The sequence below is a fragment of the Lytechinus variegatus genome, chromosome 14 (genome assembly GCF_018143015.1).
Source record: "Lytechinus variegatus isolate NC3 chromosome 14, Lvar_3.0, whole genome shotgun sequence".
NCBI classification, from domain to species: Eukaryota; Metazoa; Echinodermata; class Echinoidea; order Temnopleuroida; family Toxopneustidae; genus Lytechinus; species Lytechinus variegatus.
The window spans coordinates 13,632,232-13,656,305 of NC_054753.1; the positions used below are offsets into that span (position 1 = coordinate 13,632,232).

At 34.5% G+C, this 24,074-nt stretch overlaps 1 protein-coding gene across 3 annotated transcripts; it reads right to left on the bottom strand.

Annotated features, from left to right (window-relative positions):
- Positions 1-56: 56 nt before the first annotated feature.
- Positions 57-23,360, bottom strand: LOC121427330 (echinoidin-like). Of its 3 annotated transcripts, none has more exons than XM_041623674.1 (4): positions 22,955-23,360; positions 3,419-3,614; positions 1,881-2,132; positions 57-1,577 (listed from the first exon to the last, which is right to left on the bottom strand). In XM_041623674.1, the coding sequence occupies exons 1-3, from the start codon at positions 23,122-23,124 to the stop codon at positions 1,899-1,901; spliced, it is 600 nt and encodes a 199-aa protein (XP_041479608.1). In that variant the 5' UTR covers positions 23,125-23,360; the 3' UTR covers positions 57-1,577; positions 1,881-1,898. The 3 variants fall into 3 exon arrangements, with proteins under 3 accessions (XP_041479608.1, XP_041479607.1, XP_041479606.1); XM_041623673.1 differs by having other exon boundaries at positions 57-1,574; positions 1,878-2,132; XM_041623672.1 differs by having other exon boundaries at positions 57-2,132; positions 22,955-23,359.
- Between the last annotated feature and the right edge of the window lie 714 nt (positions 23,361-24,074).

The following is a 24,074-nucleotide window of genomic DNA, read 5'->3' on the forward strand; positions in this document are numbered from 1 at the left end:
TTCCCTGATTATTACAGCCACAGAGCACTGAAAAACAACAATCATAACATGTCCAGTACATTTGAAATTTGCATCTATATTTTACAAGATATTCATATTATGCTACAAGCATTCCTTTTTACAAAAAATGTACATTTTTTTTAAGAAGAAGGGTGACTTGTTATGCAGGTGGCATACCGTACATTCAAATTTTGCACTTTTTTAAAACAAGTTATTCATATTATGCTACGAGTATTCATTTTTTGGAAACATATATGTCGATATTTTTTAAAAGAAGACGGGTGAATTATATGCTCCGGGATAATACACAATATTCTCAAATATGCATCTATATTTTACAAGCTATATCGTGCTACAAACATGACAAACATTCTGTTTTATCTATCCATAAATGTACATTTTTTCAAGAAAGGGGATTTGGTAATCGGCATCCGCATGAATCATTCGAAATATGAAAAAAAAATTATACAAAAAGCGATATGATGATTACATTTAGGATGACATTTCTGCATTCTACCTCCTTAGTTTTTAGGAGAGTAAGGTAAACTAAAATGGAAGCCAAATAAATAATTTGTGTATCGTGGTACATTTATTATCCTCATTGTGTTTTTTTAATGCCCTGATAATGACGAATACTTGAACATGTATTGCACACTGAATTATCATAAGATTATATATTGCACCAATTCTTCAACGACCTTAGGTACCAAACTCTACCTGAACAAATATTGTTGCCACCGTTCCAGAATATATATGTTCATTTACTACGTATTCAAGTACTCGATTATTTAACTAATTTTTTTATTTGAAACTTGTTAAAAACAAAAATAATCGGAATGAAATATTACGATACACCTGACGAAATGTGAAATGCATTAAAGGAAATAAACATTATCACGACCTACATTTATTCAATTTTCAATTTAATACCAACGGAAAAAAGTGATGTGGAGGGGTGTCACTTATAAACAAAAGAAGTTACACAACAGATTTACGGTCGATGATTTAAAGGTCAGGTTCACCCCAGAAAATGTTTATTTCGATCAATCCAGACAAACCAAACAAGCATAATGCTGCAAAAAAAGTCAATCAAAATCGGATGTGAAATTAAAAAATTATGACATTTAGAGTTATGCACATACATAACATCTGTATGCACAACTCAGCAAGAGAGTCGATGTCCCTCTAAAATTAAACGAAACTGTATAATGTTACTTTCTTATTTTACATCCGACTTTGATGAAAATGTCAGGGTTAAGCTTGTTGGATTTTACTCATTTTATTCATCAACTTATTTTGGGGGTGTACTTGTCCTGTGAGGTATGCTTTGGCTTTCCAAAGAGAATCGAGTCGTTCTTTCCACCATGTCCACAAAGCCAATTTTGGCTGAACATTCTGAATGGTCATGTCATAGAAATCATTTAAAAGACGAAAAGCATTAGCATCTCCGCATGCGCAGAAGAGATATTCGATTACATTTTTGACAGCTCTCCAAGCTACCGTCTCCAAAACAGGTACCGTTGCTGATCGTGAGCTCCCTAATGGAACGGACTATGCATCCATAGTACGGAGTTTTCGCAATCACGACGGGACGGATTCTACATCACAGAACGTCTAATGTCAAAAGCCCATCATGACAAAGCATTCTTTGGAAAATGGGTGAACCCAATCAGCAGTTTTGTCCTGGACTCTGAACATAAGACACAATTCAATTATTCGTCCGCTCCGATTGAATCTTCCGAAGATCAGCTTTCCCTGTCCACCAAATTTTCGACAAAGACCTCAGCTGTCCATTGTGATTTTACGGACAAATTCAAAAAGATGTTCTACTGTTGTAGAATCCGTCCCCGTCGTGATTGCGAAAACTCGCTTAAGTCTTCTGTAGGTCGGAACTACTTTTATCGAGCCATTTTACAGATGAAATGGACAATGTAGTCCCCGTGGGCGTCTGTCATATCGAACCATTTCCCTTCGTGGTTGATCTCAACACTCATCTGCGCGTAGTCCTCATTGCCACCGTTGTTGTTGGGTTCGCCGGCTCTCCAGTTGGCGTAGTCAAGGCTTGATCCATCCGACCACGTCCAGAATCCTTCCTGTTTTTTGTCAGTCAAACCGAGCCATAGACGCTCATCCTATGACGGAAGAGATCATAGGAAAATCGATAATGTAATTAAAGGTGACAAGTGACGTCCTATAATAAAAGTAAAGGAGGTCATATTTTAGGTGGAGACCAATTACCTTTCTGTTTATATTATATTATATTACATTATACATATATACTTTTGCTCTTTTTAAGATGTTTAATACACCAACGTAATTTTTGTTAAAATATATTTACTATAAAGGATCCTACATAACAGAATTTGTGTTACAGGTGTGGCGATACATGGAGTGGGGGCAGGGACGGACAACCGTCCATATGATTTTTTTTTAATTGGTGAAAAAAACAGGAGGAAAAAGAGGGAGGGGGGGGAGTGAGACATGAAAGACATGAAATGAGAGGTTTTAGCCGTGTAACTTTGTAACGCCTGTATAATTTAATTGAGAACAAAAGACTTTCCCATATCAAAATATCCTGATGACCATGATGACGCACTGTTGAAATGTTGTTGTTGATTTTCATCAGCATAATAGCCACTTGCTTCCACCTGTTTATCCAATAGATGCCCTTCATTGATATCACTATCATGAACATTTATTTTTTTCATAAAACTTTCGACAAAATGATTTTCACCAATTCCATAATATTGTTAAAACAAGATAAAGCTATACATTTTCATATATTTTGGGTACAAGTTAAACCAAAAACCAAAAATGAAACAACAAAATAAACAATGCACTAGAAAACGGTTAGAAAGAACGGAATAGACAAAAGAGTACATTACGAAAATGAAATAAAACAAACTTTAACAAAGGAATATCTAATCGGAATAATATCCATTGAACGTTAATGCACACCATCGTTTCAACTATGATGTCACGTTACTTTACGCCAATGATTAGTTTGCTACTGTGTAGTAAAATTGCAGATGTTATTTTTTTTCAGGGGAATGGGGGTTTCCTTTTTAAATGAATCTATTTAAAAAATTCCTTCAAATTTCCAACTCAGCTAAAATAGTTTAAGGGGGAAAAGCACCCAAATTAAAATAGACAAGCAAATGAGCAATCTTATGATATTGAAATTTTAACTCAATTTGAAATTTTGACAGTAACTTATTAAGACCCTCAAATTTATGAGGGAAGAAGGTCGTAAAAGTGATTGTATAGTCACATCAATTTATTAAACCACTCTTAACCGACCGATAGCCTAATATGCCTTTTGAAATAGTGTAATAGCTTTGCTCGATCTGGAGTCAGTTTCGTTGTGACTGGCATCAGCATACTCGACTCATAATTTGGCAAATTCAATGAGACTTACCCTGATTGGGCCGATAGAGGGCGGCAGTCTATTTCTGACCGTATCGAAATATGAAAATAAGAAATCATTTTCATCCTTTGAGTGAATAGAAACGAGATGAGCCTGTCCACCGGTCTGGCCACCCATACATCCACTGGTCCCGAATGACCGACAGAAAAACTCTGCTTCAAGCCATGTCTTTACATCGTTGAAATATCTGTTTGAAAATAAGAAAGATAGCATTAACAATAAACTTAATATTTTTTCAATTGCGTTGAAAGTGCTATTGTTTTGGAGTGACTATTCAGTGGCTCATTAAATCACTCGTTCCTAACGACCGGCAGAATAACTCTGCTTCAAGCCATGTCTTAACAAAGAGAGTTGGAAAATGATAAACTGTTTCATGAACAGTTTTCTATAATTATTGTTTAAATGATTATGCATTGAAAATGGTTCCATGGATCCCAATTACAACCAATATTGACTAATACTAAACAAAACATGGGGCACTTATTAAATTTGCTTGATATTTACACTTATCCCCTTGTTCTTTTGATCCGTGAGAAATAAAAATCAGAAGGGTGCAGGTCAAGATGAATTCATGTTATTTTTAGCCAATATTTTATTTAGGCCTAGTTTACCAACATTAATTTTTGCACATTGACTTCAGCAGTTAGAGGTTAAAACATTGGCCCAAATAGCCGAAGATTTTGTGGGCCCTGAAGTTTTGCATTAAAGAATCAAGGGAACGAAGCGAGTTGTCCCCAAATTTGACATTTTAGAATAAATAATTCTTTGACGCAAAGCGGGATACAAAGAAATTCATTATAATGGTTTACTTCAACAACGACATAGCTTTCGTTGTCTTTAATCATGTTTATTTAGACCATGCATTTATAATTAGGTATTATTTAGGGATCTCCTTGTTAGGTGTTTGGTGATAATGAATTGACGTGTTAGGTTCCGCCCTTTTCCGGCGAATTCTTAGGACACACCTTTATAACTTGCAGGTTTGTTGACTGCATAAAAACGGTAATGGAATGGAATTTTTGAAAGTGTGGGAGAGGGAGGGTGGGGCTGAGCCGAAAGTGGGGGCTAATAGACAAGTTCAGTTATGGTCACTTTTGCATTTTTGTACACTGTAAAAACTGCGGTGTCAAAACTGACACCAAGTGGTGTTAATAGAGGACCACACCCTGAGTGTTAAAATTACTCACTAGAGATTAAACATAACACCAAAGAGTGTAAATGTAACAAATAAAGGTGTTGTCATAACACCTATAGGTGTAAAACTAACACCACCAATTTAACACCGGTGTAAAATAACTGGTGTGGTCCTCTATGTACACCGGTTAACACCACAGTTTTTGCTGTGTATACTTTCGTTGAAAACTGTGTAGTTTACACTAAAATGTTGATATATTTAGACCGCCACACTTTTAGCGGTCACGAGGGGTTAGTAGTGACGCATTCTAATCCGTCTGGTGGTTTCCCTCTCTTCCCCCTTTCCCCTCATTCTTATCATGTCAAAGATATGGTCAGTCACACCCAAGAAACCGACTCCAAACCGACTGATGGTATGACATTGGAAATAACGTAAAGCTTTGATCGGTCTGGCGTCGGATTTGCTTGGTGTGACGGCAGCAAAAGAAAGCACCTATACTGCATGCAGACGTTGAAGATGACCGCCATGATTTAGTTGAGTGGGTTGGTCATAGCTCCAAAATATATAGATTAGTTTCGATGTGTACATGGTGACCGAACTTAAATGTTTATATTTAGTCAAGACGACCTCGCATTTAAGATTGCACGTTAAAGATTTTTTAAAATGTAATTAAGTATGAATTAAAAATTAAGAGCAATACAAACATACATACTAAACAATAATAGATATATCAACACTGTATATAATTATAGTACAGACTGGACATGGTCAAATACCAAACCTCCATTCATTAAAATGAGCAGAACGTTTACCTTTCTTTTTATTGATTAGTTCTAAATATGCACTTATTTCATAGATCAAAATAATAGTTTTAAGATACTCAATATTCAGTATCATTTGTAAATGATTATGAATCAATGTTATACATTCAAACAGAAACATTATGTATCTTTTCACCTTAAGACAGTTTAGCTTTAGATGAAACAAACTACATGAACAGTATACGCTTATCATAACTATGTGAATAGTGACTCAATATCCTTGAAAATTTTTAGTCATGACTGAGTCCCTTGTTATCTCTATGACAAATGAATGGATGTTAAAAGTTCACACAAAATTATTTTAAAGGGGTACTCGAGGTTGTAGATTACATGACAGGAAGAAAAGAGAAAAATTAGACAAAGAAAATACAAAAAAATTCATTGCCGGAAATTGGATAAGGAATAACAAGGTTTATTCTGGTATAACAATTACACATGTCTTCCTCACGTTCATGAAAATGTGCAATGAGGGGGCAGGTAATGTCATCTACCTACACTCTTAAAACAAATCAGTCAAATTGACCAGACCACTAGTCAGCTGGTAGCAACTGATATGGCAATCACTGATATTCACGTTTCTGGCATATATTCTAGTCAGAAATAACTCTGTTCTAGTAAAATATGACTAGAATAACAGTTGCACCCAGCTAACCCTATATTACCTAGTCATTTTGACTGATTTGTTTTAAGAGTGTACTTAATTTATTTATTTTTAAACTAAGATTGAGTACTGGTATGACATATGCAGTAAGACAATCATTATTACAACAAGCATTTTTAATAAAATATTGGTAAAATTCAGCATTATAAAATACATAAATTTTCTTGGCATTTTGCTCATTGTATTTTCCTATATTAATCTAGATAAATTTTTTTTTCAAAGTGTGGTATCCCTTTAAGGCAAATATTTATGCAATTAAATTTCCCAGGAGGTCATGCTCATACATAGAGATATATATATATACATTTCTATGTGCTCATATGTGTGTGTCAGGGTGTGCGTGCATGCGTGCGTGAGATCGTCGGTGTTCGTGTGTGGGGCATCTTCAGAGCCGGGGCGGATTAAGGATAAAACTCCATCTTGGCTTAAACAAAATAAGAAGCAGAACACTTGTTTGCTTCCCTTTCTTGACTTCTAGCTTCTGGTTCACGGAAGAACGCATTTCCACTCATAAGTCATCTATAATTTATTTATTGCCATGCTGTGAACGGTTTTTATTAATAAAGGAAGTGCGGAGATCGAGAGTCCAATCTATAAACGTTCAGAGAGGGTGTAGCTATAAGTGAATGAACAGATATATACCAATGATAATGATGATGATATTAATAATTTAAATAATAAAAAGAAGGATAATACTTATGATGATATTACAAACATTGATAATGATAATAATGATAATATTGATAATAATAGGCATTTATATAGCGCCATCTATCAAGAAATATTCTATTCCGAGGCGCGTTGTTATTATTTTTACCCCGGCTTTAGCTCGAGCTGCATTTCAGCGCTCACGCATTCAAGGAATTAATCCTGCCGGGTACCCATTCACCTCACCTGGGTCGAGTGCAGCACAACGTGGATAAATTTCTTGCTGAAGGAAATTACGCCATGGCTGGGATTCGAACCCACAACCCTCTGTTTCAAAGTCAGAAGACTTATCCACTGGGCCACAACGCTCCACATAATAATTAAATAATAAGAATGATGAGGAGGAGTAGGATGGAATAACATGAATAAGGCATGACAACATTTTTGTTCTGTCCACTACTAATACGTACTTCTGTACTACGTTAAAATTTAATTGTGTGATACAATACTGTAACATTATTGCGGCACAAAAAAATTAACCTTAATGGTGGAAGGGGAAATTTATATTTAGATCAGCACTACACCTGATGAATTGTTACAGACTTGAGGGTATCTGGTTGTGTGTTTGGGACAGAGCAAATAGTGCAGTGGGGTATTAATCGCAATGCATCCTCTCAAAACGCATACATCTCAGAAATCATCATGTATTTTTCCACAAATAGAAAGGAATTAGCTACAAAATCGTGGAGCAACCGCAAGCAATTAGTAACGCAGTTATATATATTGTCTATCATCATTTCCTCAGGGTTTTCTCAGATATTAGTCAGACACGAACAGTCTGTTACATTTACATCTGCGGTGCACTCTTTTCATGTACCAATGGTTCCTTTCAACACGTTCAACGGCACTCTATTTTCATTAATGCCCTCAACTAAATGCAATGAATAATCATATTGACTGGATATTGTATGTGATAGTTGATATTATTATACCGAGGCACCCATGAGTGAAAATAATGTTTACACTTTTCAACCACATTTTAAGAGATTGTAAGTTAAATGGAGAAATAGAGATCAAATTAGAGAGCGAGAGAAAGTGCAATTACTGGTAAACGAGAAGATTTTTTTTATTTTCCCTGTCTTTTCTAGCTTTAATACATTAAATTCAGCACGAAAAAAAATATTTAGACTTTATTAAGTCGTTTCTAGAAAAGTTGCACATTTTGGTAAATCACCAAAATGTGCAATTTACCTTATTTTTTTCAAAAGCGTTCATTAATATTATTTCCTCTAATAATTCGTTTGAGCATTGTCTATGCAGTATCACTGTTACAAATCCTGACAACCCAAAACGCGTTACACTATATACATTATCCAATAATTATATAAAAAAGATTTAAGTTTATATTTTTTTCGGCTACACGTATTACACTGTTAGAAAATTTATCCTTAAAATAAGAGAAGTTCCTGCAGCAGAGTCTCGAGAACACCTGTAATCTTACCAGACTGCGTAATCTTACAGGAAATTGGTATTTGGTGTATGGAACCTTACAAATTTCCTTAAATAAAACACCATTTTCCCCTTTTTAAACAGACATGTTTTGTTAAATTTATTAATTTACAGAATGATTCTGTTATTGCTTTCTGCAAAAACTTTTTTCCCATGTAAATCTTTTTTTTTAAGTGTACATCACTCCTAGCTGAGTAACGTTCCCCATAACTTGCCCATACATCACTCAACTCTCTCCATTAGCTTTCTGCATAAGCCTTCTGTACTCCTAATTATAATCACTGATTATCCTTGCCGCTCAAAACTGAAATGCTTATCTGTAACAACACAGGACTAATTCAATCCCTTGTGGTGTCACTTTTCTGGACTTAAGTCGACGCTTTGAGCTTGACTGGGATATAGATTGTACTATCTGACCGCCTGTTAATGCCAAGATAACGAATGAATTAAAAATTAGAAGTACATTTTACTAGTATGCTACATACATGTACTTTATAACGCAGCTAAGTGGTTATGCTAACAAACATTCAACACTCTGAATTAAAGCTGGCAAATGAAAATTAATTCTTGTTATCAGAAAATTACGAAAAATATTGTACTGGAAATTTGCTAACATCCCGTCCTCGACGGGATACACGAATATTCGTTTGTTTCAGAATGTTTTTTTTAAATTCCTGTGTTTAAGTAACCACTCTGTTGAAATGAAAAAAATAAATGAGTGTGAAGGTTTTTTAATAAACACGTGCAGACCGGCATTCATTTAATTGGCTAAACGCCCTTAACCACCGATGATACGTCAGTGCACACTTGTTAAAACTTTTCCCCAACACCCCTAAACCTTATTTTCCTCCTGCAGTTTCCCATTTTTTCCCCAGAGACTTGGATCCAAACTTTTGACTTTTGTGGTTTGTCTCATCAATTTATCTTAAAGCCTGTGTATAGCTTTGGTAAAGGGTCAATAATGTGATTGGTAATCGAATATCATCTAATATGACAGTCTTAATGAAGCGTAGAGACCGTTAGATATTTTTCCAACTGCACTTCTCTGAGAAAATTTCAAATATTCAAATCTTGGATATATAGCGCCCTCTCTCGGCGATGCTTGTTTTAAATTAAAAAAATGGGCATTCAAGCACTTCTCTTATAAATTTAGTGATTAGATATCCAAAAGTTACAGACAAAGAACATATCTTGAAAGTTTCAGCCCATTCCATGATTTGGAATAGGAATTAATTGAAAGACAAAAACACACAGATATTGTAATTTGATCGGGATACCCGATCAAGTTAAATTTCCATGTAAAATCGCAAAATTTATCCTGTAAAACACATTTTCATTTCATATCCTCCACATCATAACTGTTATAGGGCATATCCATTCATATTAGCTAGCAATGAATTGGAATAGTGATAGGTGCATTTTGGTGGATTTACCAAAACTATACACAAGCTTTAATGACCATGTACGGTCATAGTCTTGAATATACACCATGCATAGCGCATAATGCATTTTATTCACCATGTACGGTCATGGTCTTAATATACACCATGCATAGTGACTCTTATTTCTTTGCCCATCATATCAATTTATTCAGTCATTCATTTTTTTATTCAAATTCAAATTCGTATTCTTCAACTTTCACAGAAAAACCCCAAATAATAGCTTACATCCAATCGCGTAACAGAGAATAAACAAAGTGTACATAACATCTTCTGTCTTTCGTGATTTTTCAATCTTGGCCAATTCGCTCTCAGTTCCATGACATTATTTTTCTCCTCCGACAATTTTATTGCTCTGCTCTAAATTTCACACGCTAATCGAATGACTAACTACTTCAACCCTGGCTTTAACACTATCCTACCCTAAACCTGACACTGAACCTGCTACCCAAACCCTACACCTTAGACGAAATTCAGCCCAGAGAAATTGTCGCAGGAGCAAATGTCGTGTCACGTCGCTCTCAGCCAATCAGATACTAGGATTTACAGTAGCTTATAACATCTGCCCATGAAAATCACTGACAAAAACAAAAAAAAAAGAATAGTCCCCTGATCGAATTTGGATGAGAAGGATTCTGTAAAGTAACGGAAAAGACATCTTAAATTTCTTTTCTTAAAAAGTTGTGTCACCGTCGCTACTGACTTTCTGCCAAGTTTACGTTTGTTATACACGTGCGACATGGCGAAGACAGATACCTCGCCTTAACCACTATTTTCCTTTCGGATACCCTGGAATCGGGGGTGGTACCCCGGGGAACGGGGGAGGGGCATAAGACAAACTTATAACCGTATCTTTGTACAATTATGAAAGAAAAGAAAATCAAAAGACGACAAAAAATGAGGACGAAGATGAAGTGATGTAACACGGTTATTATAGTTTCTTCATTTTATTCATTTATGAAATGACTCAAATTTTCGACCCCCCCTCTTGTCAAAATACACAGACGCCGCCCCTCACTGCTACAAAAGAGAAACAGGCAGACCTGCTGTATCATAGGAATTAGATTAACTTTACCCTACCCTCGATGTAAAAGGGGTTAAAAGAAGAAGACAAGATGTCACCTGTAATCATGTTGGATTTGTTCAACTACAACCACCCATGTGCGCGTCATCTTAAAGGTAAAATCCGGTATTTCGTTGATTACAAGAATATACATCTCGTTTAAAAGTAAACGATTCTTTGAACAATTCAGAAAATGTGTCCCCATGGGGATTCAGAAAACACTATTTGACAAAATAACATACTAATAATATGGAGACTCTGTTTTATAATAAAGTTCGCATTACAGTTACCTTAAGATTACGTATGATTTTTGAAAAAAAGGATACATTTTTTTTAGCTTAAACAGAATCAAGCGCAGGGGTGAATCCCGGATTTAACAGGGGTAGGGTTGGTTTACTTTACAAAGCTGACCTTAAAAAAGGTTATGACTTCATTTACACCTTCCCCCTTGAAGCCAGGCTAGAGGATTACACTTTAATTAAACATTTTTTTTTTAGAAATACCCCCTAAAAAATATCCACATTTGTGTCCTCCGCGATAGGGTAAGGGTGGGGGTAGATCTACCGCGATTTAAAAACGCATGCATCTAAGACCATGGCCCTGGGAAGCGGGAGTGCTAAAACACCCCATAGCTATAGCTGGGGTGGGGTGCTGCGTGTATAATTTACCATAGGTAGCACCCCTGGAAATCTGTAGGTATGCTCAATAATAGAAATGTAATAAAATATTAACTTAAATTTGTAGCGAAGTCCTTTTGGTTGCAAAATTAAAAACAGCATCCCTGTTAGAAAATTTTTTCCACGGCCCTGACTGAAACGCACCATTGACAATCATTCAATAATAGCAGATGGCGGCAATTTAAAGTTTTAATTTCAGCAACAATTTATATGTTCATTCTATATTAGTTAAATAATGGACTTAGTGCACAGTGAAAAATTTAGGATTATCATTTTGATAAGAAACTTATGAATGACAATCAAATCGACTAAAAGATGGAACCTCGCTCACACCAAAAGCCACCTAATACAATGGTGCGATCTCCTTGTATGTCTCTCCATTGTAGCAGGGGTTCTAGTAGAGTCGTTTTAACACTAATTTGTGAAGATTGAAGTTAAGGGCTGGGGACCGTTTCATAAAACTGCTCGTATGAACCTTTCTTACCCGTTAAACTGTCGCCAATGAATACAACATTTACCACAAGTAAGGATCACCAGTCATTCTTAAAATCGCTCTTAACATACGAACTTCCTTATGAAACACCCACCTAGTCATAAAATTGAATTATGGAAGAAATCCATAGCCAGTGAATCAAAATAGCAGGGAATGTTTATTGATGCACATAGGAATTACTGTAGGCCTATATAATGTTGTAATGTTTTATATCATCATTTTTTCTGATAATAAATTTCCCAGTGAACACTATATGATTACCATTTGGCAACATCCTCTTGAAGTGCAATCCAGTTAACAAAAAGTGAGAGCTAATCCCTCACCAAATCTACAGGTCACACTGATTTAATCGCCACGTATGTCTCGCCATTGCAACATGGGTTCTAGTGGATTCGTGTGTTTGAACACTTTGTGAAGATTGAAGTTAAGAACTGGTCATAAAAATTGAATTATGGAAGAAGTTCATAGCCATTTAAGCAAAGTATCAGGGAATGTTGTTTTGATGCACATAGGAATTGCAGTATTATTATTATTATTATTATAGTATTATACTATATCATTAAAAAATAAAGTTAAGTTCTGGTCTTCAAATTGAATTATGAAATGAAGTCATAGAAAGTGAATCGAAGTAATTGTGAATGTTGATTAATGCACAAATGACCCTGAATTACTGTTTATATGCTGTTATACCTATCTGAAACCTATCTACAAATTTACCCAATCAGAGAGTGTTTCAATCCATGTTTGATATCAGTTATCCTTTGCTACATGAATAATAACGAAGAAGACGCGTCATCGGTGTGTCACTCTAGTAATGAGCTGCTCATGGGGTTCAAAGACAATCTTCCAGAAGCAGAGGGCCTCATCTGCACAGCTGCCAGGAAAGGGCTCATGTGCTTTCGGAAAATAATCCTTCGTCTATTCATCCATTTTCCTCCAGGCCACGTTTCCTAGGTTTCCCCAGGAGCTGCTGAGGGGATATCGTTAACGTGAGGCACTGAAGGTTGGATGTATTGATCAGCAAGAAGATGCGCTTATCTACAGACAACCTAAAGACCTACCTTACATGTTATGATTGCTTCTGATACGACTGTCATACCGTAATGCTGCCGAATGATCGACATCAGCTACGTGTATTTCCCCTTTGTTCTAACCCGACATGGTCTAATCTTACTTCGTCTACAACCATTTCGTCTACTAACCATTTTGTCTAATCGACATTAATTCCATTCACTGGTTTGTCTAATTTCCAGTGACGGTACATCAATTTTTGTATAATATCCACTTCGTCTTATATCATTTAGTCTATATTATTTATTGAACCATTTATAAATGAAATTGCATAAAGGTACATTATTTATCCTCTTTTACATGATTTTATTCATAAATTTCTTACTAATGACAGTCGTTGCACCATTTTTGCAATGGGTAAAGAGACTTCATTTGGGGAAACAAAATAATGTGCATGCGTTATGCCACGTCTTAAGGGCGACCTTAGTATACTTAGATCGTCTAAAAATGACGTAATTTTTTCTCAATTAAATAATTATAGTTACACATCCTAGTATAGAGTTCTCTCTTTGATATTCTTTTCCCACATATTTTCTTCATTTTTCTCCCTCTACCCACTTTAATTATAAAAAATACAGGGGCGGTCACCCCTGTCCCTGTCTCGTCATCCTTATTTTCATTTCTTTATCGGCGTATAAAGCAGGAAATTGGGATTCGGTTGGTATGACGAAGAAATCTTTTCAAATGAGTTTGAATAAGATGAAACATCAAAATCTTGCAAAGTCACTGCCACGTTTGCTCATATGCAGATAGCATGATAAAGTGGGCATCGAGTAATCCTAATTGGCCTACTAGCTGTACTGCATGATGTTGTTCCGATGGTGTATGACGAAATATTATTTACTTTTTTAAAAAAGTATTAAAGCCGAAGTCGATAAGGAGTGAAAATTCTGACCCTTTGAAAAAACCTAATTTCGTGATAGATTGAGCAATCATATCATATTTTACTCACTTTCCTTTTCTTTTTCTTGGACCAGGACCTTCAATTTTTGTTGGGGAAGAGAGGGTCAAATGCCCTAAGCCCCCTATTCTACCTGCCAGCAACGGCAGCCCGCACTTCTCTATGAGAGTTGCAACTGTTTGTAGACGCGGGACTTCGTTACGAAAATGTCAAGGCGTAATTTATAATATAGACTAGCCTTTTATTTTTAGACTACAGTTTATTGCATATCATTTCTCCAGAGATAAGAATGGCTTTCGTCATGGCCTTGTCCCTCCCATATACATTTGATGCATGCTATTTTTATTTTTCAACGTTCTTGTAAACGTTGCCTGTGATTTTTGTATTCACTCATTCAACTAAGTACAGCCTTGCTAAACGTGTCATATACAGTTTATTTAATGTTAGTATGCTCAAATTGACAGATTTCAGTGCCCTTTTTAAGTTCAAATCGCTATTATCGGCTAAATGTTCCAGAAGAAAGTGTTATTTGCTTCATTTTACAGCCAATGTTTTATAGATACAATTTCTATCACAGTTACGAACACAGTTTATTTATCTATGACTTTACTGACCATGAAAATAGAGCTAGATGCAATGTGGTAGTGTACATCACATGCAATATGGAATGTGTATAAGGTTACATGAACCAGACTGAATTACACATTAGAGACAACGTTCAAATGTTCAGTCCCACACGTCTCTTTTCATGTGACCAGTAATCATTTCCCCCATATACCCCCTTGACAGACATGCACGATTTCCCGTTTGTCTGTATCACACATACGTCAGTTTTATACTTTGTAAAAACGCTGTTTAAAATTTTAAGTAGGTTATTTAAACCTGTCACTGTAACAACACTATTGTTTAATGTTTTAAGCAAGTTTTGTTAAGTTTTAAACAAGTTTAGAAAAAGTTTAAACAACCTCTTAGAGTAATAGTCTTAAACAATGTGTTATTGTTTACTCTGTAGGCCCTTTTTCATTTGAAACGATCTCTTGAAGAACCCCTAGAAACAAACAAATTAACAGTTTCAGCAATATGCTTTGTTATACTTTACCCTGTTTACTTGAAAATGAATTGAAATAGGCAATTCAAATGAATAAACAGACATCTGATGGATTTCTTTTGTCAAGTTTTTGGACTGCTTTACCCATGTCTGGTTCAGGACAATGAGAAAATTTAGTTCATCATTAGCCATAATATTTCTGCCCTAATTTCTGCAAAAAATATTGCAAGTAAACTTATTAACTTAAAAAAAAACGTGTTAATAAAACGAATCTATTTTGACATAATTGGTGTGTCATTTATTGTGTAGGAAAACGCCAAGGAATACGTCATTTCCCGCAGTTGCAAGTCAACAACAGACTGAAGATGGCATCTCTCTCAATCTAAGTCATTTTTTTAAAGGCCCTGGGAATAGGTACTTACAACGCACTGTGAATCTGACAAGGGTAAACAGATATTAAAGGGAAACCACGTGAATGGCTCTGCCATATACGTTGATCATGACAGATAATATAGGTTGCTAGGCTGAAAGGAGACATTAATTATCTCATTATCCTAAGAAGGGGGTAAGTCGCCATCTGAGGGTCCTGAGTCATCATGATTGAAAGGCTCCAAACCAGTTGGCATGGTTGGGAGAGAGTACAATATATATTCTGCAATCTCATACAGAATAATACACACGCTCCTGGTATATATTCTGTATTTCACCGCTTTAGTGAATATCACTTTTTTGAAGTAGCCTCCTTTCTTTCATATTAACAAACTGCCATCTCATGGTGTTATAATGTTGCCGATATTGTTGGTTTTCTCTTTAAGCTATTACGTGCATATCATTCATGATCCTATAAGCATGTTTAGATCAGCTTATGAATATTATAGTTTTATTTAATGTTTTGTGTAGATTAAATGTGTTATATGATAGAAATGTGTAAAGTAACACATTAGAAACCTCTCAGGAAAAAGAAACGTTATCTTCTTTCCTCATAGTAGGACTTAGTACTTGCCCAACCCCCATAGCTCAAGACATAGGCTCTATCACTGATAACAAAGCCACACCCACTTTTTTTTTAACTTTTAGAATGATTGGTATTTTTACTTGCTTTTATCCTATTCATTAGAATCAATTTGAAGTGAAGGTAGATTTCCCTTTTAATAGTTATGGCTGATTGTTTTTGTAATTATAGTTAAAAAAGTAAGGATACACGAATTAAAAAGAAAATAAGCATGCTTCATACGCGTGGATGAGGAAATTTCAAGAATAAACATGATTAAAAGAACATTGTAATTTATTGGCAGCTTTACGTTGATTTACGGGAATAATTTTTCATCATACCTTGATCCCAATTAGATTGCAAGTTCGTTTACCTAAAAATAAAATCATTGATTGTATGCCAGGAAATTATTAAAAGCAGTCAAGGGAAGGAATGATCAAAATAGCCTTTCCGAACTATTTGACTGTTTTAATTTCGTCTGGAGGTTTTCAAGTATAGTTTAGTTTCTTGACACATCACGATGTACTCAGGCAAATTATTTAAAGAAGGTTTTCTGAATTAATATCCAATGTTATGTAAAATAAATATGTTCATATGATTACGATTATGGCAAGCCAGATGTATATCTCGCTAAATTTTGAATAAAATTCAATGGAAATTATTATAAATTTATCATACTACAAAAAATAATATGTTATAAGCAGTAACTATGTAAAGTTATAAGCCCTTTTTTTACCTTGTAAATGTGATTATTTGTGATTTCTCATTCAATAACTGTAAATATTGTAATTTGATCTGATTCATGATAAAAACATAAATACAAAAAAATAGATTATCATACTAAAAATTATACAAGTATTTAAGAAAAATTCTCGCCCCCCCTTTTTTTTTTTTGGGGGGGGGGGGGTGGACCGGCGTGGAGAGTGGAGGGGGGGGATATCTAAACGAGTCTCTCACCAGCAGGTATGAGATAAAATCACTCAATTTCAACAGTAAACCATAATATAGTTCGGTAGAAAGAAAGTGAAAAGTGCTAATCAGCTAGTATACAGGCTTGGAGAAACAAAGAAGTTAAAAAGAAAACTATCGCTTACAAAAATGAAATGATTCTATTATCAATACATTGGATTTTAATCTCCTTGAATATTAGTTTGCTGAGGGATAGAGACTTGAAATAACAAACGTTTTAAGGAAAGACAAAGGGTGATAAAAGGCATGAGATTATCCGAGCTCATGAGCATGACAAAAGATGTAGGTCATGATAGCAATATCGGAGTATCGCGTCTCATTCAGAATCATATCCTGTAGGATTATGTCGATCACTGCTACTTGAATTTCATGTTATTTTGTGATAGATTTGATACTTAGCACTGTATTGTGTTCCAATTCTTCGGAGTTTGAAAATGTGTGTGTGGGTATGCTATTTGTGTGTCGATGCATTTTGGAGAGGGCGTGCGTTGGTGTGTGGGTGCAGGTCTATGTGTGACAGTGAGGTTTTTGCATGCGCGTGTGATAGTTATGAGTGTGTGTGTGTTGATATGTGTCTGCGATGGTTGATGTATGTGTGGGTTGGAGTTTTTACTTTTTGTCGACTGATGTAAGATAATTTATGATGGTTCTGATGATAGCAAGGAACTTGCTCTTTGTATTTTGACTTAAAAAAAACATATTTCTATTGTCGTTGTATTATGATTATGATAATTATAATCATTATCAGTAGTATTATTACAATCATTATTATTATTATCATAATCATTATAAGTATTGTCATTGCTATTATTATTGTTAGTAGTAGTATGGTGTTTATATGATTAGTATTATCATTATAATTACTACTACTATTATTACAATTATTATTATCATTATTATTATGATCATTATTAATATTATTATTATTAGGGTTGTTATTATTATTTTATTATTATTATGATCATTATCAATATTATTATTATGGTTATTATTATTATTTTATTATTATTATTAATATTATTATTATGGTTATCACTTTTATTTTATTATTATCATTAATATTATTATTATGGTTATTATTATTATCATTATTATCATCATGTTTTATTGTAACCGTATCTTAATCAACAAACATGGCAAGGGTTTCTTCAGTCACACAGCAGGATCCGACTCCAGACTGACCAAATCTATTGCGTTATTTCAGTCGGGTTGGTTAGAGACAGTTTCGTCGTAGTGTGACTGCGTCCTAAAACAGGATTGGAGTCAATGCAAACGGTCGACATAGTAGATTTCAATCCAGTATACTAATGTAGGTCATAGATCTGAAAGATTTAAATGATTCATCGATTTATCATTGCACATCGTGAAAGGGTTTGCTACTTTGATGAATGACTAAATTATATCCCCTCGCAACATATTCCAAGCATGCAGGTATTTGGCAGGAATCCTAAAATGTAAATTAAGTATGTAAAAAAAAGGAAGAATCCTCGTTTCCATCATAATTTGCGTGTCCTTAATGCTTTTTGAAAGGCTATATGGCTCTGTAGATTGCGAATCACCACCATTGCCTTTTTACTTGAAGATGAAAATAAGAAACACTGATAAAAGTGTCTGCTAGAAATTATTACTGTTTTTCTATCATTACATAAATAAATGAAATAAAATGAATGAAAGGATAAATACATTAATAAATGTGATATGTATGTTTGAAATCAATGCAGTTTCTGTCATGAGAACGATGAATAAATAAAATGAATACACGAATGAATAAATGCTTAATAAATCAGTATACTGACTGCATACATAATAAATCAATAAACTGATATAATATAATACAATAAACATCCTAAGGAAAATACTTTTAAAGATGATACTATTAAGATCATTGTCTAATATTGTAATGTATTAAACGATCCTTACCTTAAAGGACAAGTCCACCCTAGCAAAAATTGATTTGAGTAAAATGAAAAATTCAACAAGCATAACATTGAAAATTTCATCAAAATCGGATGTAAAATAAGAAAGTTTATAACATTTTAAAGTTTCTCTTCATTTCACAATACAGTTATACGCACATCTCGGTCGGTATGCAAACGAGGGAACTGATGACATCACTCACTCACTATTTCTTTTGTATTTTATTATATGAAATATTTTGATTTTCTCGTCATTTTCATGTGAAATGAAGTTTCATTCCTCCCTGAACACGTGCAATTCCATTATTTCAACATTTTGTGATTCAGGCAAAGAGGTCCCAATCGTCAAATTTGTAAAAATTGAAATATTGTATAATTCAAGCAATAAAAAACAAAAGAAAATGGTGAGTGAGTGACTTCATCAACTCTCTCATTCGGATGTAACTGGCTCGTTCATATAACTATTTTGTTAGAAATAAGCGAAACTTTGAAATGTCATAACTTTCTTATTTTACATCCGATTTTGATGAAATTTTCAGCATTGTGCTTGTCTGATTTTTCTCTATTGATTCGAATCAACATTATTCTGAAGTGGACTTGACCTTTAATTTACTAAGCGTCATATTGGCGTTTTATAAAGCAAATACAACCCATCTCTTTCATGAGGTTTGAACCCTAGACCTGGCCCAACAAGCAACGTTTTTAATCAAAAGCCGGCATTACCAGGTTCATTACAATTTTTATTTTAATAAAAAAGATCACTTTTAGAGTGAACATTTTTAAGTGGATGTTTCCTATATCAAGCAAGGGGCCATGATCGTGATTATTACATTCAGAAATCCTTGTTTCCCTCCACCTTAAGGTCCTTTGTCAATGTTTTTGTAAGCCTGATGACAATTTACGGCAGTTACAATTTACAAAGAGGCCCGTTTGCAATAGTGAAACTGATGATGTCTTGGAACTAATTTGTCATTCAACTGTCAGTGTGAAAAACGGACGTATAAACAAAATCTAACTTGCATATTTAATATTTTCTACCTTCTATTACTATTATTTTCCTCATTTTCTTCTTCTTTTTTCCTTTTTCTTGTTCTCCTTCTTCTTTTTCTTCTTCTTCTTCTTCACACGTTTGTTATTATCATAATCATCTGTAGCATTGTAAATGCTACTATTGTTATTATTACTATTTTTTATCAAAGGATATGAATATCATTATAGTGACCCGCCACTATTAAAGTTTCAAATTGGGCTGGAGCTGACCCCTCCCCCACACACACCCACGCCGACATTAGAACCCTCTACATCGATGTGACCAAGAAAGGATGTCATAGAGATGACCAAATTAGTTTGGCGAGACAAGTCGACCTCTCAAACAAGATTTCAGAAGTACACAGGCATCTTATGATAAGACAGGCAAATTAATGAATCATTCGATTCATATCCGGGGTTTAGGAGCCGAGTCTGCTAGGGTAAACGTATCGAGAGAAAACATTTATACAGTATGCAATTATACATTATTTTTAGTTTTAGAATATTCTATCTGTTGAATATGTTTAACATGTTTAAAGGGTTTAGAATTTAAAAATAAATATTCTTTAAGAAAAATAAAATCATCGCGTTATGTTACGGTTAAATTAATTTGCATTTGACAATTACTATAATTGAATTATTAAAGGTCAAGTCCAACCCGGAAAACTGTTGATTTGAATAAATAGAGAAATATCAAATTAGTAATAACGCTGAAAATTTCATCAAAATCGGATGTACAATAAGAAAGTTTTGACATTTTAAGGTTTCGTTATTTTTCACAAATGAGACAGTCGATGATGTCCCTCACTCACTATTTCTTTTGTTTTTTATTGTTTGAATTAAACAATATTTCATTTTTTTACATATTTGACGGGGACAAACTTGACTTAACCATATAGTATTAATCAATGTTCGTTCCACATGTTCAGGAAGGAATTAATCATTGTTTCACTTGGCAAAGAGGAGAAAATTATAATTTTTCATAGAGCGTGGATGACGTCATGAGTCACCTCATTTGCATACGGATCATGATGTTTTGTGAAATTAAGCGAAACTTTACAATGTCATAACTTTCTTATTTTACATCAAATTGTGATGAAATTTTCAGTGTTATGATTGTTGGATTTTTCTTTTTTTATTCAAATCAACTTTTTTGGTGGGGTGGACTTGACCTTTAAATACTTTATTATTTTTTGTTTCAAATTATTATCTTAAATCAAATACATTTATTCCTAGTTGGAAGTTATTTTAGATTGGATCATTACCGTCCATAATATAGGATATATAACATAGGAGCACCTTGAGCACCTAGCAGGGTGGATATGTGCGCAATATAAATACCCTATATTATTATTATTATTAATATGTTCCGTATATCATACTTAAATAATGAATACAATTTATATACCGCTGTTCGAGGTGTTCAAGTGTTCAAGGTGCATGGAGAGTCAAGAACTAAATAGAGAGTTTTTGAAAAAAGGGTGTGTATTACAAGAAAAGGGCATTTCCCCATTTGAAGCATTATATGGGAAATGTTCCTATTTTGATTATATTAACTTTAAATATGGTGGAGTACTATACAAAAACAAAAGCAAATAAAATGAACATCCAGTACTATAATCACCATATTGCTTTTATTGATAATGGAAGCAATGCTAAAACACTCTGACCTTTTGCAACGTCTTATTAATTCGGAAGTGGGTTTGGATACAAGTCTGTTGGTTGGATTGTCAATCGAATGCTACGGTCACACATCAACAAAATAACTCCAGACCGATTACAGCTATTACGTCATTCGAATGACAGATAATCGGTCCGTTTGGAGTCGCTTTCGTCGATGTGACTGTACGTGTAAACCACGTGACGTTTACGTTGTTACTATGGATACAAGTTCATCCAAGTTTATCCAAGTTCATCAACCAAGTATTGTCGGCAAGCTATTTAGACTTAAAATTTGTTGACGTCGATTCGTTACTAAGCAGACCCTCGGTTTTTTTCTTTTCATAATCAGATAAGAACCAATTATTGCCTGTAACCGCAGCAAGATGCTACTAACATTAATCATTCTGCTTTAATGTACATTTTTATTCACTGTAAGGTAAAGAAAAGGTATAAGTAAATTAAAGCATTATCGAAAGTCGTCTTAAAATTGTTTACTTTAATTTCTGATGAAAAAATTACGCTTCAATTTTCTCCCTCCTTGTTTATTTTTCACGTTCTTTTTCATTAGTATGAGCTTTCATTACGGTATGAAGGTGGCGCTTTATATATCTATCATCACGTTCCATGAATGATACACTGAATGCTAACTTTAGGTATATATATGAACCTTGACTTAACACTTAAAAAATAATCAATGTATATTGTCTGATCATGCATGAGAACACTGTAAAAAATATTGGGCAAAATTTTAACCAGCACGAGGGTAGTTATGTATCCAACCAATTTTGGGCGGTATTTTACCCAATGCGGGAAGCATATTGTCCAGTAAGGTTAAAAAATAAGCAGAAATTAATTAAGAATGAGCAAAATTTCATCACACTGGATAAATAATAATGCCCAAAAGAAATGCCCAATGTTGGTTGGATACATAATTACCATCATGGAGCATTTTTACCCAATATTTTTAAGAGTGAATGTTTTCTTTAGAGAAAGTGATAGTGATGAACGATCGGACCTAATCGCGAGTATATAAGATTTGAACTGAAACTATTCTGTCGCATACTTTCTTCATCGTTTCTCTTGTTTTATCCTCATATCAAGAAGGAATTGATCGTCAACGATGCACTCTAAAAATATTGGGTAGAAATGCTTCCTGAGGGCAATTACGTGTCCAAACAACATTGGACATTTCTTTTGGGCATTTATGCTTATCAAGTGTGATGAATATTTTGCCCATTCTAAAGTAATTGCTGCTTATTTTCTAACCTTACTGGACAATATACGCTTCCCGCATTCAATACTGCCCCAAATTGGTTGGAGACATAATTACACTCGTGCTGGTTAGAATGTTACCCAATGTTCTTTTTTACAGTGTATATAACTTTGATACACCACCGTCTTTTCGAAGTTTACAATGATTATATAATATACAAATCCCCTTCCAACTTTATATTCGAACTTGTTTAAAAACTCATACAAAAACGTGTTCCTTACCTGTAACAGTAATTACCATAACTAGTCCAAAAGGTGGGGCAGCAGCATTGTTGTCCGATATAAAACTGTCCAGCAACTTTGTTCGTGTGTAGGGCCACCACAGAAAAGAGGACCACAAAAGTTATTAAGCGCCCCATGTTCCTTTCAGCTTTCACAACCTTCTCATGCATGTATGGTAGTTTTGAGCGTGGAAAAAAATGGTCAGAATATTATGACGAATGTCGTCTGATTTTCCCCCTGTCTTCCGTCACAGGATGTGCAATTTTGGATAACAGCTCACAAATTGGACGGATCCCGTTGTTTTGTGCAAGAAAGACACAGCCACTGGAGTGTTTTGTCGTGATGGATGCGACGGGAAGATTCGATAATAAAAAGTAGAGGGGATCTTGTATTCGTACTGGAGGCCGCGAGAAGTGATGGGAAAAGTTATTGTGCACACGACACTCTAAAAACTTTCAGCTGATCCCGTGATTGCTATCAGGTAGTCTAGTCGCGCACACATTCAGACCATTTTATCAAATGTATTTTCTTCCTTGAGTTAAGCATAGACACTTGAGTAGAGACAGACGTCTTTGTAACACTTTTCATGGAACTAGTGTAGAATGGATGAATCAAATTGATAATGATTTGTTAATTTTGGCAAAGTTGCATGCGCTCTAAACTTACAGCTTTATATTATAACGAAAGAACGCATATCTTCCACAAAACATGTTGTAAACGTTAAGACTACACATGAAAAAAAATACTCGTTCTACATAATGCATGAGTCAATGACAACACTTTTTTCACGTAAAAAAGCACTTCCGTTTGATACATTTTACATCGAAGAATAAATATATAAGTCTTGTAGGCACCATGTTTGGTCAGCTATGAATAGATCAACTATTAAATGGTTCCGTTAAACTGGAATAGCGTTTTAACTTGATTGCAACAACTTAATGCATAATGAATTGGCGTTAGCACTTGCATGCTGGTTTGCAATAAGGCTGAAGACCGAATAATTGCCGTCCGAACATTCTCAAGCAGAAAAAGGGTGTTTTTAAATATTAGTTTGCATATTATCATCACTAGTATTTTACATAACTGCATATTTTGCTTTTTAAATCTTGGTTCTGAAAGA